General features: G+C 45.3%; 1 protein-coding gene across 3 annotated transcripts in view; it reads left to right on the top strand.

The window, feature by feature from the left end:
• The first annotated feature begins 8,331 nt into the window (after nucleotides 1–8,331).
• LOC126540226 (chymotrypsin-like protease CTRL-1) overlaps nucleotides 8,332–15,232 on the top strand; it is a 139,154-nt gene continuing 132,253 nt past the window's right edge. For 2 of the 3 annotated variants that reach the window (XM_055075894.2, XM_050187024.3), the window contains exon 1: nucleotides 8,333–8,519. In XM_055075894.2, coding sequence (XP_054931869.1) covers nucleotides 8,463–8,519 — 57 coding nt within the window. In that variant the 5' untranslated portion in view covers nucleotides 8,333–8,462. Of the gene's footprint in view, nucleotides 8,520–15,232 lie in introns of all 3 variants that reach the window. The other variant, XM_055075895.2, reaches the window with a different exon arrangement.

Genomic DNA, 15,232 nt, shown 5'->3' with positions numbered 1-15,232 from the left:
TTGTTTTAGCTGTTATTAAAATATACGTCATCACGAACTCTGCTAGAGTTTAAAGTGAAAATTCTTTTTTGTGTGTGCAAATGATTGCTCTGAAGCAATTAAGTCGGCGTTACGTGCGGAATAACAAATAATTGCGATGTGGCGTCTTTCATTTCAACATAATTTTTTACGCACCTTACTTGTAACGACACCAAGAACAACCAGTCATACGGTCGCCATTACATGTTTATTCTCACTTCTTCCTCGACTCCCGTAGGCCGTCTGCTCGCGTCATCTTTCTCTTTCCCCCCGTTTTTCTCGCTGGCGGAGAACAACGCTTACGACAGCGAATTCTAGCTGTCCGTTATTGAGGTACCCATTAGTGTTAAGCACACCCTGCTGCGTCGATGTTTACATGACTTTGAAAGGGCCAAGTGTTCTTATATCGCTGCTGGGTAGCCCCTTCCGTACAAGCGCAAGGTTGTTCAGTGAAACATCAACCCGGTGCCCTTGGTGGCGCTTGTCAAATTGCAACTTCATCGCTTTTCGATATCTTGTTTACTCCTCGCTGCTTATACGGCACACAGACAGGCGCGTGTTGTCTTGAATTCCGAGTTTTTTGTCAGCTGGCAACGTGGGCTCTTCGCCACAAGCAGCAAAATGAGGGCTACAAGCAACACTAGCAGTGTGCGTCCTGTTGTGCCTAGCCATAGCTGCTTCTAGACAGCATTTCCACCCTCCTTTAAACTTGGGACCCTAGAGATGAAATGCTTAAGGTCAGGATCACTCGGTCATTCCACTTGCATGTGGGTGATATGTAGCACAACGTCGAAGCGTAACACCCTGGCTATGTGCCCACTGCTGAAGTTTCTTGCTTAGGAATGTGGGTCCATTGTCTGATTTTACAACTTTCAGCCGTGAAAACATTGTGCGATCAAGAAGATCCATAACGCTGTTAGTGTACTCTCCTCCAGGGCGCGCTTCTACCATTCTAGTGCAGTGATCTATTGCAACCAGAAATGATTGCGTCTTGCAAACACCAGAACTCTTCTTCTTCAGTTCTGAAAAGTCTAAGTGCACAACTTCAAAGAGTTTATCGGAATAATATGGCAACACTAGTTCATCGGGTCGCGACTGGTACTTGGCCTTGTTGGCGCAAGTGACACGACTTGACGTAGTCTTCGATGTTCTTTTTCATATTTTTCCACGAGAACCTCTGAAGAAGCTTCTTATAGGTTCGCCAAAAGCCGTCATGACCACCAGATTCAAGGCTGTCATGATATAAGTGAAGAACTTTTGGTATCAGTGTCTCTGGCACAGTGAACCTTCCATCATCGAAGTGCAGGGGCTCATACCCTTCCCATAATTTTGTCGACTTGACCATTGCAAGTGGAACCTCAACTAACAATCGAGACATGGCATCTGGTTCTGTAAGATAACTACCTGCACGGCGAAAAACCTCAAAATCATATTGCTGAAGTTCATTGACCCAACCGGCCAGCTTCCCTATGGACTCTGACGTAGATAAAGGATGGGCTAGAGCTTGGTGATCAGCGTATAATTTGAACTTCCTTCCATCGATGTATGAACGGAAGTAACGCAGAGCCATTAAAACGGTTAGTGCTTCTTCCTCAGTGGTCGAATAATTCAGCTGAGTAGGGTTGGATGTATACGAGTAGTATCCTATAACTTGCAGAAGCTGAGTAGGACAACATTTCAAATCTCTTTGGCATATAACGGCCCCTGTACCGTAATTTGATGCGTCCGTGTTTATCTCAAAAGATAAATTATATCCCGGCTCGGTAAGAACAGGGTCCGAGGATATACGTTGTACTAGTTGTTGATAAGTCTTTTCGCATTCTTCGGTCCAGACAAACGTTACACCTTCCTTTTTGAGCTCCATCAGGTGAAATCTCCAATGAAGCTCCTGAAGTGACCTGCGAGTCCAAGGAAGAATATGAGAGAGCGAATGTTGTGCGGCGTTGTAAGCTTCGTGATCCTTTTGACGGACTTATGTTTCGTGCTCTGAGTAGCTCCGTCGAACACTCTTCCAAAGAAAACTACCTTTGACTTAAATAATTCGATTTTATTCTCATTTATCTTGAAGTCCACGTCACTGAGCGCTTGCAAAACTTTTGTCAGATGTCCGGAGCGTTCCTCTTCTGACCGTGAGTACACTGGGATATCGTCAATGTAAACGTTACAGAAGGGTCCAAGTGTCGCTTCAAAACACCATTCATCATCTTTTGAAACTAGGCTGGAAAAATTGTCCAGCTAAACGGGAGTCTGCTGTATACATAAACATCAAGCGGTGTGATGAATGCTGAGAACTTCTTCCTCTCTTCTCGCGGAGGCACTTGCAAGAAGCCCTTGCTATATCTGCTCAGGAAGTTCCAGTATGATGAGGGGCACAAGCGATAATTCTGACAGTCCCGAATTTCTTGCATGCAATAGCCTCTACTTTAAAAAAAAATAGTTATGAACAGGGCCAGAAATGTACTTGAAAGCCCTGTCCTGTCCCAACTTTCGACCCTACTTACAAAAAATGTCAAAAAGTTTTTCCTCCAGTCCGCCCAAGTATGTCTGGCTTTTTCGGTCACTTAGATCTCGTACCAAGTCCTTGCGATGCCTCCCAGGTACAACCGCATTTTAATAACCTTGTCAACATCATCCTGCCAACAGTTATGGTCACTGGGGTATTCATAGAAATTAAGCCAAGCCTGAGCACTCTTTGTCACGAAACCGTCGAAGATATGCCGTTTAATAAATACCATTGGTGCCCTCAGAGATCGTTGGAGGCCCGTTTGCCTTATGAGTTCCAACAGCTGGTATTTCCACTGGCTGTGTTTTTTTCTTGGAAATCAATCACATCTCGAAAAATATCTTTTGTTTTCGAAACATCTTTGTCTTTTTCGTATGAATCTTCCGCCATTGTTAGCCCATTTTTCTGCATTTTCGCGTCGCTATGATCCCTATTATTATGCGCGATGGGACTTCGTGTTCGTGGTCACTGCCATTTATTTTATTAGTACTCATCGCCGCTTGGTCGCCGAAAGCAAGAGTCCATGTTTTAGAAAAAAAATCAAAGTTCACGCTAACAGGCCGACTTTCCACCATAGACGCAGTATGCACCGCTCACCACCTGGACACTTTCAATATCGGTGGCCGTGACGTTGACACACACTGTACTTGAGAAATCGAAATGGTCCATCAGGTAATTAACACAGGATTGTGAAGTAGACTGCGCCAAAAATGTAATGACACCAAGAACAACTAGTCATACGGTCGCCATTACATGCTTACTTTCACTTCCTCGACTCCCCCTGGCCGTTCGCTCGCGTCAGTTTTCTCCTCAACCTTACATTACTTTTAATTTGTCCCTGCTCAGTGTATTTTTAATAATACATACCTTGCAAAGGGTAGATCCACTGCGACGCTCCACAAACCCAAACATGCATAAAAGAGGCTCTGTTCTTGAAGTGATGATTGTCACTAGCTCCCGCATAAAATAATGCCGACCACGAAATTTCATTTGTGAAAAACTAGCACACTTTCCAGAGAACACGTAAGTGTAGTATGGCTTCGGGACCCTTTCTTGACCGTTTATATCATTCTTTTGCATATCTATACTTCTTTTTCCTTTTTCAGAAAACGTAGCAACAGAAAGTGGACCTCGAATAGCCCTAATAGTGAAAGAAGAAGTGAAATTTACTTCATACTTTCTGCTGATCCCAGCATAGTTAAGGATGCAGAAGTGATAGGTACGGTAAAGTGCAGTGAACATAGGTTAGTGAGGGCTAGGATTCACCTCAATTTGAATAGGGAAAGAGCAACATAAGTCAAGCAGAAACAGGTAAACCTAGAGGCAGTAAGGGTAAAAGGAGACAAATTCAGGTTTGGAACTTGCAAACAAATTTTCAACCTTAGAACAGAGAGATGATGGCGACATAGAGCTAATGAATGACACCGTAACTAGGCTGGCTTCAGAGGCAGCAACTGAATTGGGCATCAAGGCAACGAGTGGGCAAGCTCTCCCAAGTAGCAAAGGACCTAATAAAGAAGCGACAAAGAATTAAAGTGTCTAGCTCAAGAGATAAGACAGAATTCGCGGAACTGTCAAAACTAATGGACAAGGCGAAAATAAGTGATATTCAGAACTATAGCGTGAGAAACATGAAGAAGCCGTAAAAAATGGACGCAGGCTTAAATCAGTGAGAAAGAAACTCGGTATATGACAAACCAAGATGTATGCATTGAAAGATAAGCAGGATAATATTATCAACAATCTCGAAGATTGTTAGTAAACGAAGCGGAACACTTCTATACTGACCTGTACAATACCCAAAACACTCAGGATACCTCCATTAGAAACAGTAATGAACAGGTACAGAAACTCTTCCTATAACTAGCGATGAGGTCAAGAGGGCCTTGCAAGACATGAAACGAGGAAGAGCGGCAGGAGAAGATGGAATAACAGTAGACTTAATCAAAGATGGAGGAGACATATTGCTTAGAAAACTGGCGGCTCTTTATACGAACTGTCTATCGACTGCAAGGGTCCTAGAAAACTGGAAGAATACGAACATTATACTAATCCACAAATAGAAAGACGTTGAAGGATTGAAAATTATAGGCCCAATAGCTTAGTCCCAGTATTATATTAAATATTCGCCAAGATAATCTCCAATCGAACAAGGGCAACACTAGACTTTAGTCAACCAAGGGGACAGGCTGGCTTCGGGAAGGGATACCCTACAATGGATCACATCCATGTCATTATTCAGGTAATCGAGAAATCTGTAGAATACAACAGGCCTCTCTATATGGCTTTCATAGATTAAGAAAATGAATTTGATTCAACAGATATACCAGCGGTCATAGAGGCATTACGTAATCAAGGAGTACAGAACGCATACGTAAATACCCTGGAAAATATCTACAGAGCTTCTACAGCTACCTTAATTGTACACAAGAAAAGCAGGAAGATACCTATAAAGAAAGGGGCCAGACGAGGAGACACAATCTCCCCAATACTATTTACTGCGTGCTTGGAAGGAGTATTCAAGCTATTAAACTGGGAAGGTTTAGGAGTAAGGATCGACGGCGAATACCTCAGCAACCTTCGGTTTGCCGATGACAGTGTTCTATTCAGCCACACTGCGGACTAGTTACAAGAAATGATTGATGACCTCAACAGGGAGAGTGCAAGAGGGGTGCTGAAGATTAATACGCAGAACACAACGATAATGATAAATAACCGGGAAAGGGAACAGATGTTCGAGATCGCAAGTCAGCCTCTAGAGTTTGGGAAGGAGCACGTTTACCTAGGTCAACTAATCGCAGGGAACCCTGACCATGTGAAGAAAATCACAGAATAATAAAAATGTGTTTGATCGCATACGGCAGACATCGTGAGCTCCTGACTGGGAGATAACCGCTATCATTGAAAAGGAAAGTATACAATCAGTGCGTTTTACCGGTGCTGACATATGGGGCAGAGACTTGGAGACTGACAAAGAAGCTTGAGAACAAGCTAAGGAACGCGCAAAGAGCGATGCAACGAAGATTGCTAGGCACAACGTTAATAGACAGAAAGAGAACGGCTTGGCTCAGAGCGCACATGGGTGCAGACGATATTCTAATTGACATCGAGAAAAAAATGGAGCTGGCCAAGTCATGTAATGCGGCGGTTAGATAACTGTTGGACCATTATGGTTACGGAATCGGTACCAAGAGAAGGGAAATGCAGTCGAGGATGGTAGAAGACTAGGTGGAGCGATTGAATTAGGAAATTCGAGGGCGCTAGTGGGAATCGATTGGCGCAGGACAGGGGTAATTGGAGATCACAGGGAGAGGCCTTCGTCCTTCAGTGCACATAAAACAAGCTGATGATGATGACGATATTTCTTTTAAGCACAGATTAGAAGTCGGCACGCGCATACGAGGAGGCTTTCATCAATAGTTCAGGTCCGCTGTTATCTGTAAAATATTTACACTTTCAGGCAGTGGGGTCAAGTTGTAGCGACAGCCATTGTGCACCCGCTATATTCAACGCCTTTGTAATCCCCACGTAGCCATGCCAGCGTCCCGCGCAGGCATCAATTAGGCGACGATTAAATTACTCGACAATACCAGACTGCGATACGTAAATTATACATGAGACAGGGGAGCACATACTTCTTGCCTCTCCCAAATACGCCCGTGAACGGCAGACACTGTCGCATTCTTTGGATCCAATTACTACCAAGCTGCTGAGTGAAAACGTGTTACTGGACCCTTGGCCGGACATAAAATGAACAACGCGTGGCGTCAAGGCCTTCCTAGAATGTTTAATTAACAATGGCCTAGCTTCGTGGCTATATCAAGCTTGGAGATATTACCTAAAGCCAAGGTAGCTCCCTGGTTTCCTGAATAAATTCTCCTGCTTTCTTTCTTATAATACTGCTTTGACATTTCTTATATAGGTCGCAACAAGCGACTCTGATCTGCCTACTAGCTGCTGTCTTCAAACACCTACTTCGTGAAGTATACGCGTAATAGCATTTTCTTTCAACAATTTCCCTTTCGTTTCTATATGAAACCTTGCTACGCATAACTGCACGATGAGCTACCAGTTTTGGGCAACTGCGTTCGCAGTATTCATTCCCAATGTTACTTTAAACAGTTGTCAAGGAACTTCAAGGTGATACAAATGGACATTGTCAGTTATTTTTTGTGACTAACATACAATCATGTTCTGCAGTAAAATGCTGAGGGTGGAACAGGAGGGCAACACATTTTCTCTACCAAACTTGTGCTGGAGAGTGCCGAAATTGGTTAAGAGGTAGTAAATTGCTGATATCTGCTGCGGCGTTTCGGAGCTGTTCATTAGCGTTGGTAGAAAGCCAAGCGTGGTTGTTAACGGTTTCACTTATTGCGTTTGCTGCGCGACCATCTCGGGTTTCCATAAGACTGCCTGCCCTTGCGTATCCCTTGCGGTTTTGAGCCTTCGTGCAACGCGAGAGAAATTGATTATGCGTGGGACAATTAAGCTCAAATGTGCAAGCGAGTGCTGATCCTGGGCCTGTCGTATAAAAAGAGTTCGTCTAATTTTAGTAAAGAAACGCTTCCTTCTACTGGGCGCTCCGAACGACGCACCGAACGCTCCGATTTCGCACCGAACGACGGTGATCCATTGTTACCGCTGCTCCCGCTGATGAGGCTTTGCGGGGAATGATCAGGGCCATATCGCCGGCACGTTTTTCCCGCTATTTGAGCCCTCCACCGAGCAAAAATTCTTCGACATTCCTGGAATTTTTGGCCATTACACACATGCGAAGGGTGTCTTTTATTTTGCTCTGAAAATGTGAATAAGACAGAGAAGCACGATCAACGACGCAGGGAACTACGGCGAGTGGCTGGCTCCTTTCCCGAGCGTACTGCGCAAGGCCGCCACCAGCGGCGCGTCCATCGGCGCGCATTACACGCATAAGGGCAGGTTTGCCCTTTCTAGGAGTGGAAACACATCGCGTGATGTCCAGTATATAGTAGAAATTGTCTTTATTAACAGCTGGTGCCTCTAGTGGCCGCAAGCTGAATGAAGATGGAAAGCTCTGTAGTGCCGGTAATTGCGATAGGGAGTGGTGCAATCGAGAAACGAGCGAAAAAGAGAGGTGTGGGCAAGCAAACACACACACACACACACACACACACACACACACACACACACACACACACACACACACACGCACACACACACACGCACACACACACACGCACACACGCACACATGCACACACGCACACACACACACATGCACACACGCACACACGCACACACACGCACAGACGCACACACACGCACAGACGCACAGACGCACACACGCACGCACACACACACACACACACACACACACACATACACACACACACACACACACACACACACACACACACACACACGCGCGCGCGCGCAGGCAGATATACTTCATAGGTGATTGAAGGCCGCGTATATTCCAAATATAATGCTTGGCAGCGTTTGGTGTGATCCGGCTGTAGCAACGAAGCTTGAACCAAAGCCAATACACTGCTTTCGGCGGGTACCGCGGGTATCATAGAAAAAGAAAGTGAGGGGATTCGGAACAGTCGATTACGTTAAAATGACTGTCAGGCACGCCAAGTCGTCTTCACAGGCTTTGCCGATCTGGCTGCACGTGCGTCCAATAAAATATAATGCAGGCTGCTGTCGCGGGTCCGCTCCAGAGGCCTCGACGCGCGCAAACAAGCTGCGACAGCTTTCTTAGAGACTGACGATGCTCGCACCAGCCGTGCCTACTTTATTGAGTTTCATTCCCCCTTACCCGCTGCCTTCTCTCGCCTATTGCTCGCTCCGGAGACGCGCGGGAAACGAAAGCGGCTCCCACCTGCAGCCGCTCCTCCAAAAGCAAAGCTGCGCCCTCCGCTGCCTGAACTTCCCGGAAAAGTCGCGCGGCTTTCGCCGATACCATGCATCTGAACGCCCTCCCATGGGATCATTCGAGGAGGAACAAATGCAAGAAGCCGGTAAGGGGTTTGCCGAGGTACCTGTCTATGCCCCCAGGGGGCCACACCTCAGCAGAGGTAATTTCTCGAGAGTGTTTCATGTTTATTGTTGCCATACACCCTAGTTTATCTGAAATGTTTTATCAGAGAATACGCAGTCATCGACGACGTTCGTGGCTTCCTTGAAAGAGCATTTTTTACCTAAGCACTACACCTTGTAACGCTAAGAAGAAAACGTACGTGTACCTTAGAGTGTGCATCTGTGCAAACATGAATATCTTTTTCAATGGATCGTATTGTATATCCTATCTACTCTATATGGATCCGCAACTATCGATAGTTTCCTTTGCTGGTACTTCAATTACAGCTTACCGGGTTTTGATGCTTTCGATGAAATAGACATTTCGCATTATTCCTACCGCCAAGCGGCCAATCTCAGCAATAGGGGGAGCGTGGATTCCAACGAGCGATTGATGAATGCCAAATAATGCAAAATAAAACACAAAATTGTCCGAAGATGAGCTCTAGGCGTCTGATCTGTCCAGCTAACTTATTTTTCCGCTGTCATAATTGCAAGTAAAGATAGATGTTCGTGCTAGCGTATAAATATTGGACGTTACTAAGCGCTGGGTTCGTTTTCCTTATTTTACATGTTGGTGTATCTTTATTGAGCTATTCGGTTTTGAATATATTCCGCCGGTTTGTGCATGTCATTGAATTGACGGATGACATCTGCCTATCGCTTTGCTGATTTTTCAACCAGTTGGCCGTCCAACTTTTCTGTAACATCAGTGAAAAAAATCGCCTAGCACCCCCCCCCCCCCCCCCCCCTCGGCAAAGTATTATAAAACCCATGTCCTCATGCTGAGATATCAACAATCACTGGCGCTCGGCCTCGCCTAGTTATCGTTTAGTTTTGTTTCGTCCTGCATTACTTCTTTTTCAGAAAGTTCCATTCAGAGGCTTTTCACGACCGACTTCCTGCAATACCGGCAAATTGTTTGCACGCGTCAGATTGCCATATTTAAAAACTGCTGTTCCGCTTACAATCTACAATAGATAGAGACCGCTTCAGAATTCGTTTGCATGCATGCTTCATTTATGGCACCAGCCCTAAAATATTTAACAGAGAATATATGGCGAGTCAATAATAGCAATATTTTTGGCACAATTGTAAATTTGCGCTGGTGCGCCTAAGATTATGCAGAAGAAACATATATCGCCTAGTGCTTTTTACTCTGCCGATTTTTTTTGTGGGTGCTCATAGTAGCATTGAGTATAAAAAAATTACTTAAGCGTGCCATCCACTCGTGTCCCTTAAAGAGCATAAGAGCAGTTTTGATAGTCGGAAGGGTGAGACTTCAGAAACCCGCAACGAATTCCTTGGAAAAAATAAAGTAAATCATACAGCTGCTGCACATAGACATAAATGGCGAAAATATTTCTTTAGATTGGCCCTCCTTGACATATTTATTGCTGTGCCTAGTATATTGTAGCTGTTTTCAAATTTGTGCGTTAAAAAATGATTGTCTTTTCCTCACCTCATCGCAAGTTCTGAAAAATGGGCATCATCGCTGCACATTCCTAAGATAAATCGTGAAGGCCTGCTCTACAATTAGACGAAATAAAGTTCTGAGACCTCAAAAAATATTCTTGCATCTGTCTAATCGAAGGATGCAGAATGCGAGTTCGAACACACCTGTTAGCAATTAAGAGCAAACTTCGTCAAGGGAATAACTTCTCCGGTATAAATATATCAATAGGGGCAGCTTGCAAAAGTGTGTTATTGTGTTTTTCTTAGTTACGCAGTTGTAGAACCTGCACAAAAATTTGTTAAAATATTCAAATTTCAGCAAGGTTTGGTAAAATATTTGCTAACGTAACGAAATAACTTTCTACACAGTCGGCACACTTACCTTTTCTCTACATCAAATCTTGTTGAATTAAATGTAGCGGATGCCGATCAAAACCATTTCTCCGTTACCATGTATAAAGGTTCAAGAACGACTGAGACTGATACTCTAAAATATTTATTTCTAAAAGGTTATCACAGGTAATCTGATGTCATTGTTTGTGCTCCTCATTAAGTGCCATGGCGTATAACGTGCCACACCGTTCCTAACTAGTCTAGACAGCAGAACTCAAGTAAGTATTAGAGCCACTTTTCTTCCTAATTTGCAGTGATGGCAGTGCTAATACCATTATTTCTAGCACGCGAGTTTGAGCCCAAGACAGTGTGATATTCAGACAAATAACTAACCAGCTTGACCTACTGCTCGTACAGGCCGATTTAATCTGTTTACGCGAGTTATGTACACTATCTAATTGCGGTGTCTTACGCGTCAACACCATGATACCATATTGAGGCACGCCGTCTAGGGGAACTCCGAATTAATTTTGACCATCTGATTTCTTAATTATGTTCCCAATGCCCGGTATGCGGGCGCGTTGTGCATTCCCCCTCCGCCGAAATGCGGCCGCCATGGCCGGCAAATTTGATCCCCTAGCAGCGAAAGGCCTCAGCCGCTACGTCACGACGGCACTGTTGCATTTTCTACAGTTGATGAAAACTCTAGGAAACGCAAGCCAACAATGATAAAATAAAGCTGGTGACGTTTTCTACGCTCACCAACACTCCACAGAATGCATATTCATAAAACAACAGCCCAATTGCAAAGATAGTCATTTAAGCATCTGGGTATGTGCACTTCTCGCCTTATATTACATTGAATTGAATGGAACAAGGACGTTAAATGGAATCTGATCTTGGATATTCATATGAGGCATAGTACTAATAATATGAATTTTAAAAAGTTCGGTCTGACAAAGCGCCGTTTGTCTGACAATTCGAAAACGAAGGTTCATGCCTACTTTGCATCAATTAGGTCAGCATTACAATGCACTCGTATAATATGGCGTCGCAATAGCACTCCCCTTTCGAGCCCGCTTGAAGCTGTGTAGGACAATGAAGCCGGGTTCACTTTATCTAAATCTTCATCTTATCGAAGCGCACCAGTGTTAGGAGTGGCGACTTAGTCTCTATAACCTTGAAACACAACGAAGGATATCTGGTTTGTCATTTTTTCACTTGATGTGTAAAAGCGACAGAGATCTTGTAACTGGGAATATGTTTCCACCACATTGCATCTAGACGCAGATATCGTGTTTTGAAAGTACAACCAATTTTGCCACGAGATTGAAACATTGGACATATGTGTAGTCAGTAAAACGGTGGAATGACTTGTCGGACCAAGTAGACACCCCTACTAATTTATCAACTTTTGATACAGAATTGCTTATGAATCCGGATCGAGTCGACAATGAGAAACCCTAATCTGTTTTGTTTGCATGAAATTGATGTTTATTATAGTACTCCTCTAGCTTTTGATTGTGAGACGACGTTTTTAGCACTCTCCTGCTTTGTTTACAAAACGCTCCATTTCTATCATAACTATAATATTGTATAATTTTAGGCCTCTTTAGCGTTGCTGTACCTTAATTACGATTGCATAATAACCCCCCCCCCCCTCCTATTTAATGCCCTCTTGGCCTTTAGGCTATTCGACTAAAAACATGAAGAAATTTTTGCCATCTTTCTAAAGATCGCATCCAGTGTGTTATCTGCGCCTTGTTTCATGTCAACGCAATGCCATTTTTCAACCGTTCACCGACGCATCGCAACGATTCTCTTACCCTTCCAACAATGCAGATGCGGCATTCCCCGGCTTCATAACGTTACTCCGGATAAAAAAAATTACATTTCTTTGCGATTGAACAGGTGTAGTCAAGATATTGGAGGCGAAAGATGGCGTCACTCCTGTTGTCTCGGCCTGGTAGAACCGGTGGGTCGCGTGCTTTCACTTACTGCGCACCATATAGGATTAGATCGAAGGGGCGATGAATAATTTAAAAAAAAAAATAAAATAAACGTTTCATAGCGCCAGTCCCAACCTTTATTGAAGTACCCTCGTATTTAGGTAGGAGCCCCTGCGGCGTACCTCCCTCCTGATGTCGAAATATCCATGGTCATCTGGTATTGCAACTCATCGCACAAGACGCGTCCTTCCGGCATATCAGCTAATTTAAGAGCTTTATTCTTGGGCGCCTCAATGTCTGACCTAATGACAAGATGGCTTTTGAGCTTGAGTGCGCACGGAACACCACTACTTTTGCGTATGCCACTGCACCTTCACCTGTACATCCGGTAGCTAATTCTCCAGCTGTTTTTGCATGTTTTACGTATACACCACAACAAGCGCGCGCGAGGTGTGGTATACGAAGCATATGTACGGCTAACAGATCAAATCCGGCACAGCAGAAGAGCGTGCAGGTTCACCCTGCTATCACTGCGCCGTGAATGAAATTAAACCTCCACTGCATCACCTTTCAAGATTATTATCCTTCGCTGTGGTGTCTATGTGCGGCGTGCTTCGTGGCCTTAGTTGAGTCGAAGGAAGTGCCGTTTTCTTAGATTTCTAGTGGCAGTGCGAGGAACATCGTGAGCGGTCGTCTACGTCTTGTACGCATTCTGTACTGGTATCTGCCCCCCCCCCACCCCCCACTTATCGAAATGAAGGCTCACTGGTGAATCACGCCAAACGTAAAATATGTGCCCTGCCTATTCGTTAATTTCTTGTGAAGCATTCTTGACTAAGTCAGTCAAGGCACCGCGAATCCATACTTTGTGTCACGAACTCTAGAACGCACGCCCATAGTTTACCGGGGAGAGTGGTAGCTGAACTTTTAGCGAGGCCTTATCTTCTTTAAACGAGAAATAAGAAGGTTAGACTCATTAAAGAGGTCGTCACGTGACCGATGTTTTCTGCAAGTGATGTCAAGTCTTTACGAGATTCCGCACGGTAACAACAGTAAGCGCAGCCATTTTTTGGACACTTCATCTGACGGACTGCACCTTTCTGACGCACATGCGTCTGCTACTTCACTACATTGCGAGAAACATTCATCAGCTACGCTTTATATCCCGCTGCATCGTTTAGTTTGCTCATTGTTTAACGTTCAGCTGGATGTTCCAGCATGAGTAGTGTAGTAACTATACTAATCTCATGTTCTGTATTGTTTCAAATCATATTCGCTCAGAGGTGCATAGGCTAAGCATAGATATAGCGAAATTGTTTTGCGCTGTCTAATGTAGAGAAACTACAGGTGGGGCCGTTCTGTTGGTGACAAAACGTTATGGTGCTTTTTATGAAAGTAAATGTGATTCTGTTTGATTCAGCAAGTGCGCAACTGCCATTCCATAACATATGCACTATCCATAGATTTTTTAAGGTAGACCCTTCACAAGGATCGTAAATTGTCCTAAGCCCTGCAGTGTACTCTGTGAGTTGTAAGGAATGAAGAAAAATGGAAAATCGTAACACAGGTGAAGTGGTATACGGGTATAGGCGCTACTCCTTTGTTTGCGTTGGCTGCTTAAAGGTCTATAGCGGTGCGACTATCGCCTCCAAAGCCGGTGAACAAGAGAACGGCTCACGAGCATGTGGCGCGAGAAGAGAACACGGTAGCGCGCTCGACGCGAGCGGCCGCGGCAGCTGCGACTCCCAATATCGCATGGCAGCATAGCTAGTCCGCTTAAACGAACCGTGGCTACAGCGGCTACCTCTTCGCGCCGCCTCCCACATATTGGTGACACCGGACGACCGAGTCCAGCCGTGGCAGCGTCAACGCAGTGACTCTACCAAGGCGAGAGTGGCGTAGCCTCACACGGTGCGGCAGATTTACCGCTGTTGTAAGGTGTCTGAGAACTCTACATCGAGCTGCTGGATATCTGGTTCATCCAGATGGACAGCCACTTTAGTATCAACAAGGTTCGAGGCTCCTGCTGCGTTCGAGGCTCCAGTTACCACACCCCTGCTCCTACTTCTAAGAGAACTTGCGGGCAGCCATCCTCGATCACTACGCCACCTTCAGCGCTCAGCCACAACAGCTCTTGCCATCTGAACGATCGCGCAATTCCACGTCTTGTCCCACATCGCCTGCGTCCACCTGTGCCGATCGAGCTTCTACTCGGTTCATCCGCCTCCTCCCCATTACATGGGCAGCTGCGCGACGGCTCTTTCCAAGGAATTTACTGGACCAAACCCAAGCGCTTTCGGCTACACTACGGCCCGCCGCTCACCTTCCTTTGTACGTTCGCGCAAGCCGTCCGCTTTGCGTTCGTAGGCACCTCACTCATCACCAATTCGGAAGCTTCCCACAAACCCCAGTAGGTGCAAATTGCCTTCTCGCAGGCACGGTGACGACACAAGCACAACCTTCGCGATGCCTTCAGCGGCCGCCGCTACCCTGATGCTATCGCCATTTGAGATTTCTTCGCAGGCAGCAGCAGGCGAACGTTCCGAGATCCTCTTCTCGCGCCTTCCACGAATGCATGGCTTACCCAAGTTTGTTGCAGGAGTAGCATTGCCGTCTAAATTCTTCGGCTCAAGAATCACTTGTACGTTAACAACATCAGCCACCAACACTTTCGCTAACTCCACGCAAGTGGCGCTTTGCCATGACAAGCCCGGTCATACACGAGAATTAGCGGCAGGTCACCATTTCACACTGTGGCATCACTATGGCTGCGCCTTGCTCACAACCTATGTTGTCGTTCCTACCTCGTAGATCTCTCACCTATGGCGGAACCCCATACTGCCAACGACTGCCACCGCCACAGCCAACGACACTACCAATGCCACTGCCACCGTTGCATGCCGTCCAACGACACCATA

This window comes from Dermacentor andersoni, chromosome 2 (genome assembly GCF_023375885.2).
Source record: "Dermacentor andersoni chromosome 2, qqDerAnde1_hic_scaffold, whole genome shotgun sequence".
NCBI lineage: Eukaryota > Metazoa > Arthropoda > Arachnida > Ixodida > Ixodidae > Dermacentor > Dermacentor andersoni.
The sequence above is the reverse complement of the archived record's forward strand: the minus strand, read 5'-3'. Positions and strand labels throughout refer to the sequence as shown.